Source organism: Onychomys torridus, chromosome 6 (genome assembly GCF_903995425.1).
Source record: "Onychomys torridus chromosome 6, mOncTor1.1, whole genome shotgun sequence".
In the NCBI taxonomy this organism is placed as follows: domain Eukaryota; kingdom Metazoa; phylum Chordata; class Mammalia; order Rodentia; family Cricetidae; genus Onychomys; species Onychomys torridus.
This window is the reverse complement of record NC_050448.1, coordinates 110,726,746-110,750,778: the sequence shown is the minus strand read 5'-3', so window position 1 is coordinate 110,750,778 and position 24,033 is coordinate 110,726,746. Positions and strand designations below refer to the sequence as shown.

At 46.6% G+C, this 24,033-nt stretch overlaps 1 protein-coding gene across 1 annotated transcript in view; it reads left to right on the top strand.

The window, feature by feature from the left end:
* Positions 1 to 14,173, top strand: part of Nfkb1 (nuclear factor kappa B subunit 1) — a 114,103-nt gene extending 99,930 nt beyond the window's left edge. Inside the window, exons 18-25 of the mRNA XM_036190118.1 lie at positions 3,918 to 4,119; positions 4,573 to 4,742; positions 5,057 to 5,159; positions 7,340 to 7,464; positions 8,197 to 8,263; positions 8,586 to 8,758; positions 9,706 to 9,883; positions 13,370 to 14,173. Of these exons, the coding sequence (XP_036046011.1) occupies positions 3,918 to 4,119; positions 4,573 to 4,742; positions 5,057 to 5,159; positions 7,340 to 7,464; positions 8,197 to 8,263; positions 8,586 to 8,758; positions 9,706 to 9,883; positions 13,370 to 13,530 (1,179 nt within the window). The 3' untranslated portion in view covers positions 13,531 to 14,173. The remainder of the gene's footprint in view (positions 1 to 3,917; positions 4,120 to 4,572; positions 4,743 to 5,056; positions 5,160 to 7,339; positions 7,465 to 8,196; positions 8,264 to 8,585; positions 8,759 to 9,705; positions 9,884 to 13,369) is intronic.
* Positions 14,174 to 24,033: the final 9,860 nt, after the last annotated feature.

Sequence of the window (24,033 nt, the reverse complement as noted above, 5' to 3'; positions counted from 1 at the left end):
CACTCTGTTTTTAAAACAAGTTGTTTTCACTTCTTCATATCCCCCCAATTTCTTTCTCTCTCTCTCTCTCTTTCTCTCTCTCTCCTCTCTCTCTCTCTCTCCCTCCCTCCCTCTCTCCCCTCCGCTCCCACCTCAACTGTGTAGCCCGGGATGGCACTGAACTATCAGTGTCCTACCTCAGCCTCCTGAATGCTAGGATAGAAAGTCATGTGCCACAGTTCCTGGAATGCGATCTCATTTTAAAGAAAAAAAAATCATTATTTAAAAGAAAAGAAAAAGAACTGGGGATATGGGTCCATGTGTGCGGGTGTTTAGGTGTTCAGCTCCCCTGAACCTCACAGAGCCAGAGTCAGTAGCTCTCCCCAGGCATGGCAGGAGAGGAGGAAGAATCTGGCAGTATGCAGCCAGGATCAAGAGACCCTGCCTCAAAGCAAGGTGGGAGGCAAGGACCAATACACACAGTTATTCTCTGACCTCTACGTGCACACTGTGACACACATGTGCCTGCACCCACACACAAAAAGAAAGAAATTAACTGTACACACACACAAAAAAAAAAAATCTAAAAATTCATTTTCTTTTAAAGGAAATCATTGAATTACTTCTTATTTTTAAATTACTTTGCAAATTTTAAATTGAAGACTGGGAGTGGATCTGTGATAGAGTTTTTAACTAGCATGTGCAAAGCTTTGGGTTTGGTCCCCAGCACCAAAGAAAATGCTACAACATTGGCCTGTAGCTCTCAGGAGGTTTTCATTTGAGACGTTTCCTCTTAGAGGAACGTAACTGCTGTCCACAGCACTCCACACTTTCTACAGTAAGTGAGATGAGGGAAGCTGGGGGCTTTCACTGGACCTGAATAACTAGGAAAAGAGTTATTTTAGCTGTGTACGTCAAGAACTGTTCCTCAACCTTCCATGCCATCTTGGGGTATTAGAAGTATTTGGAACATCTTTGGCCCCAAAAGTTTCATTTCCCAAGCTTTTAGGCTGACTGTATTTTTGCCCATCACAAGGATAAGAATAAACTAGGAAGAGGATGTTGTGGCTCCCCAGCCTTCCTTTCAAAGACCGCTCCCTCCACCGCCTGGAGGCTGCCTTCCAGGAAGCCCTTGTTTCTGTTGACAGACAGGTTCTGCAGAAGCAGGCTCAGTGGGGTTAGAGCTGGGCTCTATTGTGTGGGAACCAGCCTTCCGTGTAGGGAGTCTCTCCAGTATGCTGAAGGCAAAGGCCTCTCTGATTTGGAGCACCTCAGGCTCCCCCTCCCCCACATGCCACCCCATCTTTCCCACCGTGGTACCACTTAGTAAACAAAACCTCTTCATTCCCTGCTGTGCCCTTGGCTTGTTAGACTCAAGCACATACTGACTGACAGGTAACTTTCTTCCTCTGGTAACTGTTGGGTTTTGTTGTTGGCTTTGTGGAGTTGTTTTGTTCTTGAGAAAGGGTTTTCCTGTGTTGGGGCTAGCCCGGAACTTGCTAGATAGCACAGGTAGTGCTGGGATTACAAATGTATGTCCCCAACACCCAGCTTGCTAACTGTTTTCTTTTGATATTTGGGTATTTGTTTGTTTGTACAAGGTACATAAGCCAGGCTAGATTGAAACTCAATGTATAGGCCAGAATGGCCCAAATTCATGGCAATCCTCCTGCCTCCACCTCCCCAGAGCTGGAATTATAGATGTGCACCATCACACCTAACTTAATAACCATTCTTGATAGAAAACTATACAGTTCTCCAAGTGATTTGGATTATTTGTAAGTTATCTTAGACATTTTCCCCAAATATCTTTCACTAATCACAGTGCATTTCTGTGACCATCTGTCATGATCAAATCCCTGTCCCCAGCACTCTAGAGAGAGAGAGAGACACATTCATGCCACAGTATGGCATAGAAAGGACTTTTCTGAAATCATTCTTTAAACTGTAGTATCTTCTTGCATTCACCCAGTGTTTGGCATGGGTTGTTTTATTTATGTAAGTTCCCGTAAAATGTTGTACGGTATTTTCTATGCACTTATTTTTGTTCTATGATTTTTAATTATTGTAAATTCAATATATGCATAATTTTTAAATAGCATAAAAGGGTATATTTTAAGACTCAAAGTTACCTTGCCTAGAATCTAAAAGGTCCCTATTCCCAAATGTAGCTGTTATGTTGATGGGAAGAGTCCTATCCTGAGTGTTGACTGTATACATGTGCATTTGAATGACATGTATTTTTTAGTATATTCACATACAGTCCACACTGTTATATCCTTGCATTAGCCTTTCCCTTAATTTTCAGTATAAAATAACTTAGAGATTCATAGTTATTGCAAAAGTAAACTAAGAACCTATATATTTCCTAAGAATAAATGGAAGTTCATTTACCTAGTTTCCCCCACCAGTTACATCCTGCCCAGCACACTATTACAGTTAGAAAACTGCAGCAGCTACAATCCACATGTCTGAATCAGGTTTTACGAAGTTTACATGCATATACATATGGATAGCTCTGCAGGGTTTTTTCCCAAGGCAAACATGGTGGTATATGTTTGTGGTTTCTGTTATTTGGGAAGCTGAGGCAGGAAGAGTCCTTGAGCATAGGTGTTCAAATGCAGCCTGGGTGACCAAGAAGTTTCTGTCGCTAGAATGAGTGAATGAATACATAAAAAGTCACGAGCACACTCGTCAATGTGAAAGCAGCCTTGTACCGGACCCCTGTCCTGGCTCGTTACAGCATTTACCCATGCAGTTCCATGGACAGCTGGTTTATTGTCATTGATCCCAAAGAGAATGTTGTAGTGCCCCCTAACCAGCCGCCCCCTGTTCACCCAGATACACAGCATTGCCGTAAGTGTCTGCATCATGTCCTCCTGTAGGTTTGTGTCAGAAGTTGGGGTACTAGGGCAATTTGAGCACTGACCTCCACAGACAGATCCTAAGGATTACTTGAGCCCCACCCTTTACAGCTGTTGAAGATATAATCCTGGGTGTTAGGTCTAGAAGCCTAAAATACCACTATGGCAACTTGGGTCTTGGTGGCCCACCTGCCACTGCTTCTAAGGCAGGAACTGTTGCCTGCATGGGAGGTTGGGCAAGTCCTCACTGCACAGCTGGACTTCATTGTGAAGCAGACCAGCTTGTCCTGAAGGAAGGTGTGACTCTCTATCTGTGATCTCCAATTCTTTGACAGACACGTTCATGGTTGTGTTAGCCTTGCTCGTTTCGGAAAACAGTTTTGCATGCATTCCATTTGTATCCAAGGAAGGACAGCCTTGTGGTCAGAAAGACCTTTCAGTTACCTATTATGTACAGTAACTGTGATTGGTTTTCGCCTGAGCTTTCTTAGGGAAACTGTTGCCTTGTTCTAACTATGCCAGCTAGAATCCAGTAGCCCTTTGATGATGTTAGGTACAGCTTGTAACAGCAGACCTCTTGAAGCCGGCCTGCAGCATTGTGTTCTGATTTAGCAAATGTAGTTCCAGGCCATTGTAGAAGGATGGAACCCTGTTGATTTTTTTTCAATAGTCTATTTATTTTTATTTCTTCATTAAAATCACAGCTCTGGTTGGATTTGATAATGTACAGAATTACCAGCTGTAGATAGAGTCCTATCAGAAATTAAAAAAAAAAAAAACACACACACACACAAAACTAAATTTGCTTCTAGGTAAGTTAAAATGTCAACAATTGAACTGTGACAAAGCGAAACCACTAAGCATTTTAAATTATCCTGTACTTCTGACTGTTGCATGCTGCCTCCCTCTTTGGGCCTTGGAGCCTGCCCTGTGAAACAGGAAGCTCCTGACAAAGGTCAAGAGTTCGTCTGGGAGTGACAGATGGCCCACAGCCCTACTGCAGTGATGGCTCTGAAGCCAGCGCTGCAGATGTTCACAAGCAACCAATGACTCTCCTGCCCCTTCTCTACCCAGACACCTTTGCACTTGGCCGTAATCACCAAGCAGGAAGATGTGGTGGAGGACTTGCTGAGGGTTGGGGCTGACCTGAGCCTTCTGGACCGCTGGGGTAACTCTGTTCTGCACCTAGCGGCCAGAGAAGGACATGATAAGATCCTGAGTGTCCTGCTCAAGAACAGGAAAGCAGCACTCCTTATTGACCACCCCAACGGGGAAGGTAAGGGGCACTTCATTGCTGCATAACCTTCCCATTCAGCTTCTACACAATTGCTTGGCACTGGGTAAATGTGTGTACCTTGACTTTGACCCACAAACGTTCTCTTGGCCAGTTCAACCTATCTGTGGCTATTTCTGCTGTTTACCATGACAAACTCCTTTAAAGGTGATTTGGAGTGTTACTTAGTAAGTGGAAAAAGCAGGCCTAAGCAAACACTGGTCTTAAACTCTATAAAGCATCATTTATACTTGAGGATATGTTTATTTAGTAACTCAGTATCTCCTGTGAGCATAATAGGAGCTTATGGCTTCTAAAAGCAGAACAGTGACCCTTCAGAGCCTTTGAAACATGTCCTGAACAGAAACTGGAAGCGCTGCAAGCTCGTGGCATCCCTCCTTCCCACAGTCCAGTTTTGCCAGTCCCGCCCACATCTGTATCTCTGCTTGGCCTTAGGTCTGAATGCCATTCACATAGCTGTGATGAGCAATAGCCTGCCATGTCTGCTGCTGCTTGTGGCTGCTGGGGCGGAAGTCAATGCTCAGGAGCAGAAGTCTGGGCGCACAGCACTGCACCTGGCCGTGGAATACAACAACATCTCGTTGGCTGGCTGCCTGCTTCTGGAGGTAAAGGACACACTTGTGATCTTGAATTAAATCCCCAAGGGAATTTTAGGGAAGTATTTTCAAAGCATGACTCCAGTGCCAGCTGTGCTGTCCGTGTTCAGCTCTGCTTAGCATCTGTGCGTGAGTTCAGAGAGGCCACTTCCTGCATCCCCAGCTCCAGCCCCGCTCTCTGACTGGGGACTTCTTCAGTGACACAGCCAACCCAGTATAGCAATTGGGCGAATGATATAACCTGAGGGGCCATGCAGATCGGGAGGTGGAGACAAGGGGAGAAGAGAGCCTTCTGCTAACTCTTTCTTTGTGGGCGGATTTAGGGCGATGCCCACGTGGACAGTACCACCTATGATGGGACCACACCACTACATATAGCAGCTGGAAGAGGGTCCACCCGACTGGTAGCTCTTCTCAAAGCAGCAGGTAAGATGGCCTGGCGGTCACTGATGGACACTGACATCAGCCAAGCAAACTCTGCCCGAGTGCAAAGCTTCCCTCTGCAGCTGGGGTTCTCCTGGAAAGTGTGAGTGAAGGAGAACTACGTGGCTGGTCACAGTTACAGCAGAGGCTCTGCTTGGCCTCCGAATTGGGTTTACCTTGATGGTGTGTTTGTTTTCGTTCTCTGATTCATCTGTCTGTGTTGTATTTGGGTTATTCAGGTTGAGTCAGTGACTATAGACTTTTGAGCTGTATCAGTCTCCAGTCATATCACAAGTCCCCAGAAGAAAAACATTTAAATATTTCCTTTTGCAAGAGAAATCTCTTTGAAGCTAAAGTCATAGGAAAAGCCAATGAGCCGTGGTGTATTCATATTATCGTGAATGAGACATTAAACCTTGCTAGCATTCACTGCCTTTACTATGCTCCAGACACCATGCTGGCATCCCACATACACTCTCCTTTACCACATTTAATCCGAAGTAACTCTTTGACATAAGTACTGTTGTTATTAAACCCATTTTATCGCCAAGAAGACAGAAAGACAAGCAGGTCCACTCTCAGTGTCCTAGACAGCTGTGAGTGATACCTTCACAACCTGGACCTCCACACTTTTATCCTCTGCTCAGTGTTTCTTCCTACTCTGCTTGGGGTCCTCAGGCAGTTTTCTAGTTACCTCTCTCATCCTGTAAAGCATAGGGAAATATTCCAGCTCATCTTGTGTCTCTGGTGCCTTATGCATTTGTGTTAACACATGGCTGATGAGATTGGCATTTCTGGCCTGTCAGGACAACCTAATATACTTCAGAAGTTGTTGTGGAAAAGATCTGTGGGAGGCACAGTCTTCGTCGAGGCAAGCAAACTGGGTTATATATGGAGTGTGTGGTAAAGATAGAAGAATAAAGTGGAATAAGCAGCAGCCTTTAGCTCCTCCTCAGTCAAACTGAACTCTGTTTTGCCCAAGGGGCCCCGGTTGCAATGTGTATGAGTCATTTTGGAAGTCACTGATTATACTGGAAAAAAAAAAAAAAATGTTGTCTCTTAAGCCAGACATTGTGGTGCACACCTGTAGTCCTAACACTCAGGAGACTGAGGTCGGAGAATTTCCATAAGCTTAGGCCAGTTTGGTCTACATAGTTCTGGGCCAACCAAAGATACATACATACTGTCTCAGAAGTAAAACCATAATTTAGAAATGTAAAAGTTTTTACTTAAATTCACCATGAAAATGTAGCAAATAATAGCTTGTGTGATACAAAGAAAATCAGACAAAGCCTAGCCCTGGCACCCCCAGGGTCATGAAGGTCACATGACTTTTCAGGAACATGTGTAGCCCTCAGGTCTTCAAACCCATTTCTCCATCATGCTCCTGGCCATTGTAATGCTTGCATTATAATAGAGCGTGCCAGACTGCAGAGGGCAGCAAGATGGCACAGTGCTGGCCCAAGTCAGGTGTTCTGCCAGAAGAACTGAAGCAAAGTCTTTATCTCATAAAGCTGTGCTGAGCCTGCCATTGTTCATTAAATACTGAGCTGAACTCTGACAGAATAGCCAGGAAGGCTTTAAGAGGCCTAACTTAGTAATTGGCACTAACATTTGAATTACTTTTTCTGTTTCCTTGCTGGAAGCTGAAGAACAGACTAGATTCCCAAGATTTGTTAGCACATTTTCTTTCCCATAACAACACATCCTGCCTAGCACAAGGTTCTTTTGGTGTTTATTTTCCTGTTGCTTAAAAATTAGGGACTTAAAATTGCTTCACTTAGAATTGACCATGTTGTCGTAGATATCAAGCAGATGGGCTATTTTGAGCAAGCAAAAGAAAAGAGTGAGATGTATGTGTGGGTAAATGTTAATTTGAAGATTTAGGACTTAACTCCTGACAGTGATCCCAGTCCCTATAAATTGCTGCCTACTAATTTTTAGATTAAAAGCATCTTTTGTTTGTAATGGTGTCCTTGGCTGTAGAGGGCACCCTTTGATAGCTTTTCAGTAAAAGTCAATTAAAATTTTAAAAGTTGTTTTATATTTTACTAGAAATAAACATTAACCTGTAATCACCTCTATGAGCTAAAGGAAATTGCTGTTAGAAATGTGACCCCTGTGTGCAGCTGGAAGTTGACAAGCTTTGCATGTTACATACACTGTGTTGCCTGACTCTGTAGGAGCAGACCCCCTGGTGGAGAACTTTGAGCCTCTATATGACCTGGATGACTCGTGGGAGCAGGCTGGAGAAGATGAGGGGGTGGTACCAGGCACCACACCCCTGGACATGGCTGCCAACTGGCAGGTGAGCTCTGCCCAGTCCATCTCACAGTGTTTTGGGGGAGCCAGTGACTCAGGAATGTTAAAAACAGATGGCCTTCTTGGCACCCTTCTCCCTAAAGAACATGCCTTTGTATGAAGTCTGCTGAGCAAGAGGCATGTTTATCTTGAAATGCCTAGCCATGAAAGATCTAGGTCAACTGAGCCCTAGCTGTAAAGCTGTTTGCTTAATCAGATCAGGGTTGAGATGTGAGAGGTTAGAAAAGATAGAAGTCACAGAAGAATTACCTTTTCTGTGCATGTGACAAGAATTCTTGCCATCCCTATCAAGTTAGCTTGCTCAGAACTTAGGTGCAGGGTTTCTTAACATAAACTAGGAATTCTCTTGTGGATTTCCATAAACATATTGAAACCCTTCCTCAGCTGAGCTTGGACTTAAAGGAGCGAGCAGTCAATAGGTCTTTGGGCCGAGAGAGAAGAGCCAGAGGGCAGAGAAAGCCGTGGAAAGACCTGAGACAGTCAGGTTTGTAGGGATGCGGCAGCTCCTTTCTACACTGTGCACCTCCTGGGAGCCCGTTCGCTGGCCTGGGTGTCCTACAGGGAGCACAGAAGACTGACCCACTGCAGTGCCCCCTGACGATCCTAACCTATGCACCATCAGCAAAGGAACTTCAGGGAACACCAGGAAAACCTCTGTAGTTAAGGACTTTGAAAAGTCATTTCTGTGAATATTTTCTTATGTTTTTCTATCCGACAGGTATTTGACATACTAAATGGGAAGCCCTATGAGCGTGTGTTCACATCTGATGATATACTACCCCAAGGTGAGTTGTGACAGAACAGATTCTCTCAGCCAGTGTAGCCCCCATGCTGTGGTTTACAGGGGGGGGGGGGGGACCAGCATGTCCCAGGGTATGCTACAGAAGGTTCAGTTCTTATCTCAGAATCAAAGAGCCCCGGTGTGAAAAGGGGAAAGCTTGGTCCTGATCTGATAGAAGCATAGACTGCTGCTGCTCAGCTGGGGCTCTGGACTTTCTAGAAGCTTCATTGCTTCCGTCAGAAGTTGAGGGAGCAAAAGGACAGTGATGGATCCTCTCAGACTGGTTGTCGTCCCTGGAAGGTTAAAGCAGCGTGTCTCTTCCTTAGGAGACATGAAACAGCTAACCGAAGATACGAGGCTCCAGCTCTACAAGCTGCTGGAGATCCCTGATCCAGACAAAAACTGGGCCACTCTGGCCCAGAAGTTAGGTCTGGGAATACTTAATAACGCCTTCCGGTTGAGTCCTGCTCCTTCTAAAACTCTTATGGACAACTATGAGGTAAGGCACCACCTTGCCATTTGTAGTTATATGTGTAACTATTCGTAGTTGACTGTTAACATCACTGACCAGGGTACAAGCCCCTCCCCTATGTCATGATTTTGTCAAAGAAAAGCAGCCATTGCCTAGGGCACTGGGAGGTGAAGGAACCCAGGCCATGATAGAAGCCTGTCTTCCTCAGACGACTGATTACCTACCTCTAGACATTGCCTGTTTTCAAATTTTCAGAGCCTTCATACAAAAAAAAATGCTACTGACCACATAACTGGGATCCCTCTAAGCTAAGATCAGTATGCACAACCCCTGTTTCCAAGAGGGTGACCCAGAGCCATGGGCTTTTTGTTCTGTGAGGTGACTCCAACTGCAACAATTCTAAACCAAAAAGTAGAAAAACATGGGAAGATTATTGTGCATGAGGCTGTCCTTGTTAGCTGCTGTCTCCCTGGTTTCTGCACACAGACTTCACTGCACGAAAGCAGTCTCCCTGCTTCGGTGAACTCACAAGCTTTTTTCTCTCTCTTCCTCTCTTTTTTCTTTCCCTGTCCCTCATCCCTCATCTTCTCCATCTCCCTCATCATCTTCTCCATCTCCCTCATCTTCTCCATCTCCCTCATCTTCTCCATCTCCCTCATCTCCCTCATCTTCTCCATCTCCCTCATCTTCTCCATCTCCCTCATCTTCTCCATCTCCCTCATCTCCCTCATCTCCCTCATCTTCTCCATCTCCCTCATCTCTCCCTCTCCATCTCTCCTGTGATTTCCTGGGTGGCTTTGGTCTAAGACAGGAAATAGAATTAAACACTGTATTTCCTCAGATACTCCTTTCCCTGCCCTCTCCAGACCCACCTGGCCCTCTGGAGCAGACATGGGGAAGAAGGGATAGATGTTGATGTTTGCAGTCTGCAGAGGAGCTAGTCCACACAAATATACTCTCCATTTTCCTACCAGGTCTCTGGGGGCACCATCAAAGAGCTGATGGAGGCCCTGCGACAGATGGGCTACACAGAAGCCATTGAAGTGATCCAGGCAGCCTTCTGCACCCCGGAAACCACAGCCTCCAGCCCGGTGACCCCTGCTCAGACCCACATGCTGCCTCTCTCACCTTCCTCCACAAGGCAGCACATAGGTAAAGAGGCTGAGAAATCTCCTTTTGCTCTTGGGCAGGGTGTCCATGCTGGTGCTACAGTTCCCTTTCCCAGGCTTTTCCTGGACATGTCTTCCTACGGGGCACACCAGCCAGTCCCTGCCATGCTCCCATACACATGAAGGGGCAGTTCCTACAGACACTCACATTGGTACATGGGTCACTTGCATTCCCAGGAAACATTGGATATGGGGGCTAAAGAAACACTGTTTCTCATTTGTTAAATTTAAAGAGAGGTTCTAAGAAGGGTGAATACCCCTGGTTCATAAGACAGTGAGCATAATGTGTGACCCTCCTTCCATGCCACCCAACCTCGTGTCCTCCACCTCCTCCCTCATGCCCTCCACCTCCTCCCTCAGGTCCTCCTCCTCCTCCCTCAGGTCCTCCACCTCCTCCCTCATGCCCTCCACCTCCTCCCTCAGGACCTCCTCCTCCTCCCTCAGGTCCTCCACCTCCTCCCTCAGGTCCTCCACCTCCTCCCTCAGGTCCTCCACCTCCTCCCTCAGGTCCTCCACAGACCCCCACCAGCCATCTCTTTCCATGATACCCCACCTCAGGTTCTCCACCTCCTCCCTCAGGTCCTCCACAGACCCCCACCAGCCATCTCTTTCCATGATACCCCACCTCAGGTTCTCCACCTCCTCCCTCCAGCCTTCTCCTTCCTTCAGCTCCCATCCACTCAAGGTCCTGGTTTGTTTTCCCACATTAACAGTCCACCTGTCACCCCAAACATACATTTGTATGACTAGACCTCGACTAGACCATGAACCCCATATTTATCATTTTGTCAGTCCACCTTACTCAGGCCATTTCATGCTTTCTCCAACCCAACACCCCTTTCTTCTTGCTCACCTGTGTCCTAGCCACAAAACTCCATTAAAAACAGAAACAACTAGAAGTCTCTCATCTTTGTAGTGCCCATATGGGAGGTCTTCCATAGGGCCCAGTAGGTTGTGTGTCTGCCCTCTACCTGGGGCATTCTCCCCCCAGGGCCTCCCTCTCACCTTCAGCAGGTCCCAACTACCTGATTCTTGCCTCTTCGTTCTGTATTATCCATTCCCCTACCTGCTGTGGAGAGCTACCTAGTTATCAGCTATCATTTCCTCATCCTTAACCTCATAAATTAGAGAAAACAGAACATCACTTCCTTTACCATCCCTAGCTGGTACTCTTCCTCCCAGTCCTCCACTTCCACAGGTGCCCTCCCTACTCTTCCCTCTTTCCAGTTTCCTGGCCCCTACCCACACGTACTCCCACGTACATACACGTATGTGACTATTAGAAGCTGGGATCCACACATGGGAGAGAACATGCGATATTATCTTTCTGGGTCACCTTGAGAAGTGTTTCCCAGTTCCATCCATTTCCCTGTAGATTTCATCTTCTTGGTGGCTGAATAAATCCTATTAGCTGCCCACAGCTCTTTGCTCTTACACAAACTCGTATTAACCACATCTGTCAGAAGTATAGCCCTCTTCAGACGAAGACAAAAATCTGGGAGTTGCCATGGGCATTTTCTGGCACTCATGTTCTACTCGGCAGGTTTCCTTCTCTTGGTGATGGCTGCCTGGTCCGGCCCGCCCTCACTTCTTGCCTGAACTCCAGCAGTGGCTGTTTCTTTGCTGACACCTCCATCTGTTCTCTGCACCACAGCGATGTGACATGATAGAGCTCCTATCACAATTAAAAAGTAAATACTTAGCAGCTAGGAAGATGGCAAGTCCGAGAACCTGACTTTTTCCTCCTGCATTTGTGGAAAAGCCAGGAGGGTGACAAATACCTATAATCCCAGGAGCCCGCGCATGGAGGAAGAGAGGACAGCCAGAGAGGTGGATCCTTGGGGCTCGTTGGTCAGTCTCAAAGGACAAGATGGAGAGTAATCAAGGAAGTCACCTGGTGTGAACCTCCACACATGTGCACACTCCCCACAGACACACTTGAATGCTGATATTCCACTGTTGGGTCCCAACTCAGAAGGAGGCAAGATTTGGTTTGGGTCACAGTTTATAGGTTCCATGGTCTGTTGCCTTCAGGTATGGCAAAGCCTTCACCATGGAAGAAGTGCATGGCAGAGGGATCCTGTCCCTTCACGGTGTTTGGGAAGCACACAGAGATGGGGAGGAGCCAGAGGCCCACTATCTCTTTCAAGGCCACACCCCCAGTGACCTAACTTCCTTCTTTGAGGCCCTCCCTTCAAAAAGTACTACCTCCAAATAATGTCACAGGCTGGTAACCAGGCCTTTACTTAACACACGGCCTTTGGAGGACATTTTAAGATCCAAACCATAATAGACATCAAGCCTTGAAAACACTCCACAGTCTCTACTACATAACAGATAGCCGGCAAAGACTATTGATTGGAATTAGCACCAAGACAACACTTCAATACTGTCATTGAAGTCTTGGTTCTGACGTTAAGATTCAGTGATGAGAATGAAGCACTTTGCTTAGGTGTGTTAGGTTTCTGTTTCCTTAGTCACTCTGTACAGAGGATAATCTGGTCTGGTCAGATCCCCAAGGATGCTTTCCAACAAATAAAATTTAAGTTTTTAGTATAGAGGCATTTTTACAAAACAGCCTCAATTTCTTGCACCAAAATTTTTTCTAGGCAATGTGTATTATTTAATAGCTCATACAGCCCAGAGAGAAACCTCAGTTTTAGTTTCTACTTCTTTTATGAATTTATTTTGTCTTACGTTCAGCAGTTTTCCTGGCTATAAAAATGTAATAGAGAAGTTAGGAAAATATGCCTCATTCCTAAGGGGGAAATAAGTATATTCTGAATGAAGAGAAATCAGAAAGGATTCCAATAAACAGAAGGCAGGATTTCAAAAGGAAAATGTCCTCTTGGCCAACTCTGGCTACAGCAGCTTTTTAATGTCGTTTGCTATCTCCTGCCCTTCACGCCACTGTGAGCAATGCTGATGAGCATGGGTGGCCAGGTGGGATGTGGTGGCTGGTGGAAGCTAGCAAGCACATCCCTCTCCACAGTACTCCACAGCAGATCCAGGGAAGGCAGCCCCACTGCTGTGGAAGGTGGGTGTTCCAGTTTTATTAGGATGCTGCAATACAACACTGTGACCAAAAGCAACTTAGGAGAGGAAAGGATTTATTTCCACTTAGAGGTTACCATCCATCATTGAGGGAAGTCAGGGCAGCAGCTCAAAATCAGAAACCATCAAGGACTACAGCTTGCTGCCTCACAGGTTAAACAGCCTTCTTACGTGGCCCAGGACCACCTCTCAGGAAGTGATGCTGTGTATAGGAGGCAGGCCATCCTACCTCAGTTAATAGTGAAGACAGTCCCCTCAGCCATGCCGCAGACCAGTCTCATCTGGGCAGTACCTCAATTGAGACGCTCTTCTCAGGTGACTCTGGACTGTGCAGAGTTGAGAGCTGAAGATGACGGGGACAGAGGGGCAGAACAGAGGCCTTGCCTGGGTGTAATGAACTTGTGCTTGTCCACAGATGAGCTCCGAGACAGTGACAGCATCTGTGACAGTGGTGTGGAGACATCCTTCCGCAAACTCAGCTTCACGGAGTCTCTGCCTGGAGACAGCTCGCTGCTGTCTCTGAACAAAATACCCCACAATTATGGGCAGGAAGGACCTATAGAAGGCAAAATTTAGCCTGCTGGCAGTTCCCCACACTGTGTAAACCGAAGGCCTGAATTCCACTGCATCGATCTGAACGAGGAAGGCCAAGTGAATCCAAAGGTGCTGGAAGACAACCGGCCACCGGGTCATTCTTGATTTCATTCAAGGCCTTCTGAACTTGGCTCCCTTCCCTGGTTCTGAAATGAATTTTAGTTGTCACATACAGATGGTATCTAGCGATCCCAGCACTCAGCTGTGGCTTGGGGGAGGTGGCTTGAGCTTTTCCAGCTGCTACTGGATTACACTTGCTTTGTGTTGTTGCTACTGTTCCTCTGCTGGGTTCCTGCTGTCATTAAAAGTGTCACTGTCCCCACCTGGTATTCTTTCTAGCCGTCTATAGTACAGTTGTGCATTCAAATTAAGATTAAGGAAAAAGATATTTTTAAATGAGTAACTTGATGAGTAATTAAAAAAAAGACATTGCTTTTTCTAATGTGGTTTATCTGTGATTTAAAAAAAAACATGAACTTAACAATATTTAAGACATGCTACAATCAATGCTGAAAATACTATTTTCCCCCTTTTCTGCATTTTACTATTGTAAATATGTTTTCTAAATCAAATACTTTAAAAGAAAAAAATGTTGGATTTATAAATGCTATTTTTTATTTTACTTTTATAATAAAAGGACAAGCACATTGTTGACCTCATCTTGTCGTATCTCTGCAAATACTTTTTTGGGATCAGTCCATAGCCTGTTTATTACACCCACATTCTCCCCTGTAACTGGGATCAGTCTATAAACTGTTTATCACATTTGCATGCTTCTTTAGACACATTTTTTAAGCTAGAAATTAACAAAAAGACAAATATGGTGAAAAAAGTGTTCTATCCCAAGACTGAAGTTGAGTTGAGTTTGGCAAATTCTGGCCCAGGAAACCTCATCTAGACACATGGCATCGACATTTTCCATTCTGTACATTACCCCTCTCCAATGTATTCTGTCTCTGTGATGTTTAACATATCGAAACTTCCACATATCATATTCTGGATATGGTGTGGCCATTGCATTCATGAACACGTAGTAATTATGGCTGACTGCACAAAACCTGTACAAGATGTGACATTCAACCTGTATGGGAGGGACTCATGAGTCTCACACCCACCCCACACACACACACATACATACACACACACGCACACACACACACACACACACACACATGCATACACACACACACACACACACACACACACACACACACACACACACACACATATAGCAACTGGCCATTAATGGTTGCTAGGGAAGTGAGGAGTCATTTCTCCAGATCCCTGGGAGACTGGCTAAGGTAGTGCTGGCTTCATCCCCCTCAATCCACCTTCTCACAGCTATCAAGCTCGAGGTATGCCAAATAGACATCTTGTAAGCCAGTGCCCACATCAGGGTCAGTATCCCAGAGAACTCCAGCTGCATGGATGCTGGGAAAAAAACAGGATGATTTTGCATATGTTAAGTCACATAGTCTTAAAAGTAACCCAAATGGGGGGGGGGGGGTGTGCCAAAATATTCCCAACTTACAGAAAAGAAAATTGAGGCTTAGAGAGTTCAACCTGGTTGTGGCTAAGGTGCTTCTGTGTTTATAACCAGATATTTAGCTCATAGGCTCATGAGTTAGGCATAATTTTATTAGGACAAGAAGATAAATAATGATTGAGCCCATCAGTAGGAATTTGGTATAAGATTAAATGTCAGTGACTAAGATTTTTTTTGGGGGGGTGTTCCATTTTATTTATTTATTTATTTTGATTTTATGTTCATTGGTTTTATGTGCATTTTGCCATGAGTGTCAGGTCCCCTGGAACTGGAATTACAGACAGTTGTGAGCTGCCATGTGGGAGCTGGGAATTGAACCCAGGTCCTGTGAAAGGGCAGTCAGTGTTCTCAACCATTGAGCCATCTCTCCAGCCCTCAATTTTTTTATTAATTTTTTTCCATTTATTTTACATCCCAACCACAGCTTCTTCTCCACCCTTCTCCCACTCCCTCCCCCTCCTCCCTGCCCCCCTTCCCAATCCACCCCTCCTCCATCTCTGTTCAGAAAGGGGCAGGCCTCTCATGGGTGTCAACAAAGCATGGCATCTCAAGTTGAGGTGGGACTAAGCTCCTCCCCTTGTATGAAGTCGGCAAGGCAAAGCTTTAGGGACAGGCCCCAATCCCACTGCCAGGAGTCCCCCAAGCAGCTCAAACCACATGACCATCTCATGTTATGCAGACCATAGACTTGTCCTGTGTGGGCTCCCTAGCTGTCAGCCCATAGTCTGTGGGCTCCCATGAGTAGGCCAGTTGTTTCTGTGGGTTCCCTTGTGATGACCCTGACCCTGCTGTTTATACAATCCTTCCTCCCACTACTCAACAGGATTCCTCGGGCTCAGCCCAGTGTTTGGCTGTGGATCTCTGCATCTGTTTCCATCAGTTACTGGACGAAGATTTTCCAATGATAATTGGGGTGGTTTACTAATCTGATTACAGGAGAAGGCCAGTTCAGGCTACACATCTACTATTGCTAGAAGTCCTAGCTGGGGTCATCCTTAGAGACTCATGGGAGTTTCCCTTGTAACAGGTTTCTACCTGACACCAAAATGTCACCCCCACATCAAGTCATCTCTTGCATTACTTTCCCCCTCCATCCACCCCTTAACCTGATCCCTCATGTTCCCATCCCCATCTGTAGCCAATTTACCCAGAAGATCTCTCTATTTCCCCTTCCCCAGGAAATACATCTGTCCCCCTTGGGACCCTCCTTGCTACCTAGTCTAAGAGGATAACTATTTAGTAAACCAATATCCCAAGTGGCTTAATCACCAATTAATCTGAGTTCTTCCCTATCAAAATTTCCAGATGTATGAAAATTTAAACTGTAAGAATATTAGACATACTACCAATCATGAATAAATAATCTGGAAGTCAGGAGGCCGTTTTAAGCAAGACTTTATTCTCTGGTATAGAAACAATCTTCGAGTGCATCACAAATAAATGGAAACCTTGTTAAAAAAGAAAATTCTATCTTCTATTACATTACCATTTCTCTGTCCTGACACACCCCTGTTATTCTGAGTTTTGAAAACTATAAAACGAAAAAGTACTTTTCGGCTGTTCCTTAGTTCTTCTTGGAACAACCTTGCCTCCATTCCTCAGCCAGGTCCTCTCTGCGGCTGTTAGCTGCTGTGTCCTACAGCATAATGTCGATACCCATCCCACTGAGAGAGAGACCAGACTCTTCCTGAGTCTAGGCCACCTGTGGCAGGGCAGTAAAGATGCAGAGTGACTTCCAAACTCAAGTCCCAACTTCTGCCAGCCTTCCTGGGCATTCTCCTGGAACTCAGTTACCATGTTCAGAGGGAGCCAAGCAGCCACATAGAGAAGCCCAACACCAGTGTTCTGCCAACAGCCTTTACCAAGATCCTAGCCAATGCCAGGCAAACCAACCTCTCAGCTGCTAAGTGACCCTGCCTAGCCTTTAGGCTGCCTCAGCAGATACAGAGGCATGATAGAGACAGGCTGTTTTGCTATTCTGCTCAAATGACAGGTTTGAAAGCAAATTAAATGCTAGTGAGGGTTTTAAGCCCTGGACGTAGCGTGGATGGCAGGTTTCTTGTGAGACCGTTCTCCTCTCAGAAGTTCAGCATTAAAAGATACTGACTTAAGACAGGCAGTGGCGGCGCACGCCTTTAATCCCAGCACTCGAAAGCAGAAGTAGGCAGATCTCTGAGTTCCAGGCCAGCCTGGTCTACAGAGCGAATCCATGACAGCCAGGGCTACACAGAGAAACCCTGGCTCAGAAAGCAAAAAATAAATAAATGAATAGATAGATAGATAGATAGATAGATAGATAGATAGATACTGATGTGAGGGATACCAACCAGACTGCCCACGCCAATATAGAAAATAGCATTTCTATTCTTTAATAAGCAATTTTGGCTCCGCTTTGTTCCAGAAACTTCTCCTTCCTACCCAGGTCTCTATGCTAGTTCGTGGGAAGGCAGCCAGTACTGCCTGCCTCCGGATGGAAGGAGAGTCCACCTTTGCACCAGCAGATGGGGATAAACACCAGAGGCAGTGTAGGTGGCCAGGTGGGAAGCTAGACCGGCCTGAAATAAGCTTGCCCTGAGAGCTTGCCTCACAGCAGGCCGCCACTCAAAAATAGCTTCCTCAGAACTTCAGTCAGTCTTTGAGCTTTCTGTACTCTGCAGGCATAACCCAGACCTTTTCAGGATCCGCAGCCTTTCTTCTTCAGCAGAAGGAAGCCCTGCCGCTGTTCATTTACCCACCTGGGTCCCCTGCGGTAGCTCTTGGCAACATTGCGGTCACCAGCACAGCGTACAGACCCAAAGCCTGGTTGGTCTTAGCAGAGAAAAACGAAGGGGAAGGAGCCAGCCAGAGCCATCTTTACACACCAGCCCCTTTCAATCAAGAATTACTAATCATTCTCAACCTGTTTCTAATACAGAAGCAAAGCTCCATTTCGGCCCATCCAGATTCAAATCCAGGTCTGACCAACCCCAAAGACTATCTTTGAGGATGCTTAAAGTCCTTGATGAAAAACTAGCTTGTGTTTATAAAAATGTGTACAGCTCTGTGTAAAGATGGAGTCATAATGTATCGACCCATATGCAAAGTGAGCTGAGAATATCACCAAAAAGACATATTGCTTGCTTAAAACGATTACCAACAAGCTAAGATGCATATGCATGAATTATTCATGAGCTAGAGGCCACTGTACCTTTCTTCCTATTTTGTGCTTTCTAGGAAATTTTTCTTTCTGACTTATACTTCCCCTAGTAATGGATGTGGGAAGACATAGGAGTCACAATGGGGTGAAACAAAATTTGTGTTTATTTCCTTCAATATCACAGAACTTAGAGATGGGAAAGATCTTAAGGTTACCTATTCAGATGCTGGGGGTGTGGCAGAGTTTAGAGCTGTCCCTACAATGCTGTGGGAAAGATCTCAGGCTGGCAGACCTTAATAGATTAATTTCTTCAGGAAGCTATGGCCCATGGGGATCCCACCCAAAGGAAAGGGGCGAGTTGGTGGGTCGATCATTCCGTCATTCGCTGTCTGCAGAGAGCTGGCATGACCTTGACAGCCCCAGGAAAGAAACAATGGAGATTCTATTTATTCTCTCCAGGCCAGAAGCCTGGCAGACAAAGGCAGAGTCCCTGCTCCTCCAATCTTCCACTCAGCAGGGGGGGGGTGGTTGCTGAGAACACAAAGCCTGAAAGGAAACCTCTCCCACCAGGAAAGGCTGAACCTTGATGCCACCGGTACCAAGTCCCAAATTGTTAGGTCCGTTCTATGGGGAAAGAGACGTTTTCTGCATTTCAAAACCATTTTGTAAAGCCAGGCTTGTGGCACATGTTTGTAATCCCAATGCTCAGGAGGCTGAGACAGGAGGATTACCATCATTTTGAGGCAACTTAGACGACATAGTGAGACCCTGTCTCAAAAGCAGATGGTGATGATGATGATGATGACGATTTTGAAGTTCACCTTCCCTTTCCCAAAGCAACAGTGTACAACTGAACTTACAGTATAACTCAAAGATCTGAAGGAGAAGCTTCATAGCATGGGTGATTTTGTTCTACAGCACATTTGTTTATCTCCATGTTCCTTACGCATTTGAAATAAATTTCTTTCTATGATTTGGAAACAAATGGTTTTGTTGTTGTTGTTGTTTGTTTTGGTTTTTGTTTGTTTGGTTTTTTTGTTTTTGTTTTTGTTTTGGTTTTGGTTTTTTGAGACAGGGTTTCTCTGTGTAGCTTTGGTGCCTGTCCTGGTACTCGCTCTGTAGACCAGGCTGGCCTCGAACTCACGAAGATCCACCTGCCTCCACCTCCCAAGTGCTGGGATTAAAGGCGTGCGCCACCACCACCTGGTTGAAAACAACTATCTTACAAAGTAAGCAAGTATCTTTAAACGTGAGTGCTTCCACCTAAAAATATTTCCAAATCCTGATTTCTGTAACACTCTGGGGTAAATGGCGGGGTTACACTTCGGGCCACAGTCCGCAGGACATACGTGTTGTTGTCTGGTCCTTCTGTGAAGAGAGAGCGCTGGACAACGTCACTGTTTGGGTCCCAGCGTTGCTCTCTAGCCAATCAGAGTGCAGGGCTGCCTTGAAGAAACAAATCAGACGCGTGGTTGTGCCAGAAGGAGCGGCTTGCCAGTCAGGGGCATTGAAGGACAGTACTCACAGCTGGCCAAACAGCTGGAAGGTAGCAGTGCGCCAAACTAACCCAGCTAAGAACACTAAAACCAGGGAGAGCTCCCAGGACAGGGCAGGAGGTGTCTTAAGAGTGCTTGAAGATCTTCCTCCCTTCACCGTTTCTCTTTCCGGTCCCTTCCCTCTGGCTTGGGAGCCCCCAGGTGCTTGTTTCTCAACACAGCCTGGCCTTACTTCCTGGGGTGCATCCCCTTCCTTCAGCAAGAACTTAGCCCTCCAAACCCCACCCATACTCCGCCTATGCTCCACCCACACTAATACAGAATCCTGCCTCCCAACAGCAGCACAGGCAGACAGACAGGCCAATAGGACCAGACAGAACACCTCCGTGAAGTCCTACCGCAGCCTCCCAGACAGGCGTCGCCACCAGAGCTAGTAAAGACCCTTCCCGGGGCTCCACAGCTCCTGCACCTCTCCATCACTGCCTGGGACACAGTCGCGGTACCACCATCAACCCAGGAGCCAGGACAGTGTGGGCTCCCAACGTGTTTGTGTGAACCACTCAGATCTATGCAAAGACATCCCTACAGGCCTTCCCCATCCCAGTTTGGACCCCTTGAAGGTCACAGTCACCATTTGGCTCTGCCTTCCCCACCATCCAGCCAAAAGCCTATAGTGACTGGGGCACAGCATATGCACAGAGCATGCGGGCCAGCCGCCATGGTGGCCCTGAAAGGCACCGAGGCTCCTTAAGGCTGCCGAGAGGAGCAAACTGGAGGTGGAATGCCATCCCTTTCCACAGGCCGTGCCACATGCTGCCATGCTGCAGCTGACGGTCCCATCTTTTCTTTTGTCGCGGAGACTTTCTCTGTAGCTCCTCTAACTTCTCCCTCAGCTATTCCAGAGGCTTTGCGTCAAGTTTCCATAGAGCCACAGTAATTAAATTTCCATTAGGAGTCATGCAGGGCTGGCAAGGTGGCTCAGCTCGGAAAGGCGATGGATGCACAAGCCTGGCAAGCTGAGGGATCCCCAGAACCCACAAAAAAAGGTGGAAGGTGAGAACCGACCCCACAAAGTTGTCCTCAGACCTCCAGACACCACACACACACACACACACACACACACATATTTAAAAATCACTCAGCTGCTACCTTTGGATGGGCAGGGATGAAATAAAGTTGCTCTGCGTGTTGGAACGTTGTGACCCAGCCCTGGTGTTGCCAGGAGCCTGGAAAGAAGCTGGGGCTCCGCTAAGAGATCCGCAGCCTCCTTACTTCTCTCTCCCTCCCCCACCTTCTCCTCCCAACCCCCCCGCCGCCCCCCCCCGTCTGTTCCTTCCTGCCCTTTCTCGCTCTTCCTTCTCGATCGCTCCTCTCTCTCTCTCCCCTTCTCTTCCACACTCTTCCTCTTCCCATCGACTCTCTTCTTCCCTCTCTCTCTCCACCTTCCACTCTTCATTTCTCACTGCTACCTTCCTTTTAAAACAATCGCCCATGCATACACTCCAGCGCAGTGGCAGCTAGCTCCCACAGGCTCTTCCCCCATCCCACCCCCACCTTAGAGCAACAGGGCGCCGAACCCCCCAGGAAGCTCGCTGAAAGCCGGGCACTGGCCAGCTGCCTCCCAGCAGCCTCATTTCCTGTGCATAGGAGATAAGTAGCCTCTGTGGGCAGCTGCAGAGCCCCGCACGGTCACCCGGCAGAGCCCCGGCCTCCTGCAGCTCTTCTGTTTTTCTTTGGACACCAAAAAAGGAGGACGGTGGATTTGAAATATATGCATCTTCTTCAACTCAGGTCATAGAGCTGGGGTCAGCCCCAGCCCCAGCCCCTGGTAGCAAAGCTTTAAATGCCGCTTTCACTTTGGCCCAGAGACTCCCTAGGCCTGTCGGCTCCCACAATCTTTTGTGGAACAGTAACAGGAAGGCAGCATTTACCGAGAGCTGATCCCTGCTGGCACTGGACAGGCTGATCCCATTTAATTCTCAGTGATGCTATGAAATACTTGTTTTATTGACCATGGTCTGTAAGATAAGGAAATTAAAGCTTTGATGTTACGTGACTAATTCAAGATTAACACATGTTGGAGTTAGATGAAGTTGCATCCAGGCACGGGCAATGGGTGACCTAGCATCCCATGGTTGAGGGGAGGCGCATGTGCCTCCCTGCCCTCCCCAAGACCTAGCTATGTATGGGACCTCAGGTGATTGTGAAAGTGATTTTGATTGGTTATAAGTTAAGATTGCCTAGGAGCAAATTTGGCAAATACAGGCTTTACGGTTTTGGGGTTTTTCCCCTACAGCATGAAGATCAGAGACAAATAAATCCATTATTTTGAGTGAACTCTCCCTTATTAAATGTTACCAGGTCATTCAAATTTCTAGAGCACTTCTGGACTCCCATCTGCTAGACAAATGGGCTCTGTGATTTCATCCAAACTTCCCATACGTGTGTCTTCAGGACAGCCAGTCAGGGTAGGATGAGAGGGTGCTTGCTGCTTCCCTCGACTCTCCCTAGATCCCTGGGTGACACTGATCCTGCCCAGATGCAGATGTGCCCACCTCCCTAGACCTGTCTGTCCTGTGGCCTTCATGTGGAAGCAATAAGCATGATAGCTTACATTTGCTGTATTTATGCTACCATTATCAACCATCTCGTTTAGTTCTCAAATTAACGTAGGAGGTGGGTTCAATTATACATATGTATGTATGTGTGTGTGTATATATATTTATACACACACACACACACACACACCTATAAAGCTAAGGCAGAGAAGGGCTGGGAAGATGGCTCAGCTGATAAAGTGCCTGCTGCTGATACATGCGGCTCTGTGTTTGAACCTCCATCATCCCCACAAGAGCCAAGCACGGTGGCACACATCTGTAACCTCAGAGTAGGGAGAGTAGTGGCAGGCAGATCCCCAAAGCTCAATGGCCAGCCAGCCTTGCTGAATCAGTGAGCTGCCGGGTCAGAGAGAGACCCTGTCATAAAAAATAAGGTAGAGAGAGATCAAGGAAGACATCCGACATTGACCTTTGGCCTCCACATGCATGCACGCTCACAAACATATGCATAGACCATGCACACAAATAGAAAATAAAGAAATTAAGGCACAGAAGGACTCAAAACCTGCTAGCATTGGCCCAGTATTCGAACACCTAGAGCACCTAATGCCAAAGCTCATTCCTTTACTTGAATTAGCTAGGATGACTGGTTCTCAAATCACAAGACCTGACTGACTGCAAGTGTGTTAAACGAATGAGGCCTCTTTAGTATCCCAAGAAGACCCGAGTTCGAGGGTGGAGGGTTAGTTTAGCAGCTCTACACCATTGCTGTCTGTCGACACTGTTTCATCCACAGCTCTTAAGTGTCAGTCCTCAAATAGACGTTTCTCAGTTACACCCAGTAGCAAGATTCACTTCCAGTATCTCTTCATAAGGAATATTTTACGGGTATGAGCGTTTTGCCTGTCTGTATGACCGCACCCCTGCATGTCTGGTGCCTGAGGTCAGAAGAGGGTGTCTGACCCTTGGCAGTTACAACGGCAGATGACTGTGAGCCATCTTGTGGGTGCTGGGAATCCTAACCCAAGTCTTCTGGAAGAGCAGCAAGTGCCCTCGTCCGACAGAGCCATCTCGCTGGCCCCTCATATCTCTTTTACCAGGCAGGAAAACTATCAAGATACCAACTTAGGTCACAAAACCCTACACCACCCACTGACAAAGGGGAATATGCTTGGTATAACCAAGTATTCACTCCCTGGAAATAGACACAGCCTCTTCCACAGAGCAGACAGTCTGGCTGTTGGCTGGCCAGTCAGTAATAGCTGCTCCAACCCCTAGGAATGTATGCTGTCTCTCAGGACACCAAGGCCTGTGGTGGTATTGTGTTCCCCAAAATATTGTACACCCTAATAAACTTATCTGGGGTCAGAGAACAGAACAGCCACTAGACAGACATAGAGGTCAGAAAATGGTGGTACTCACACCTTTAATCCTATCACTTGGGAGGCAGAGTTCCATCAAGATCTCTGTGAGTTTAAAGCCACACTGGAAACAGCCAGGCATGGTGACTCACACCTTTAATCCCAGGAAGTGAGCCTTTAATCCCAGGAAGTGATGGCAGAAAGCAGAAAGATATATAAGGTATGAGGACCAGGAACTAGTGCTGGTTTTTGAGCAGCAGTTCAGCTGAGATTCATTCTGGATGAGGACTCAGAAGTTTCCAGTCTGAGGAAACAGGATCAGCTGAGGAATTGGCAAGATGAGGTGACTGTGGTTTGTTCTGATTCTCTGATCTTCCAGCATTCATCC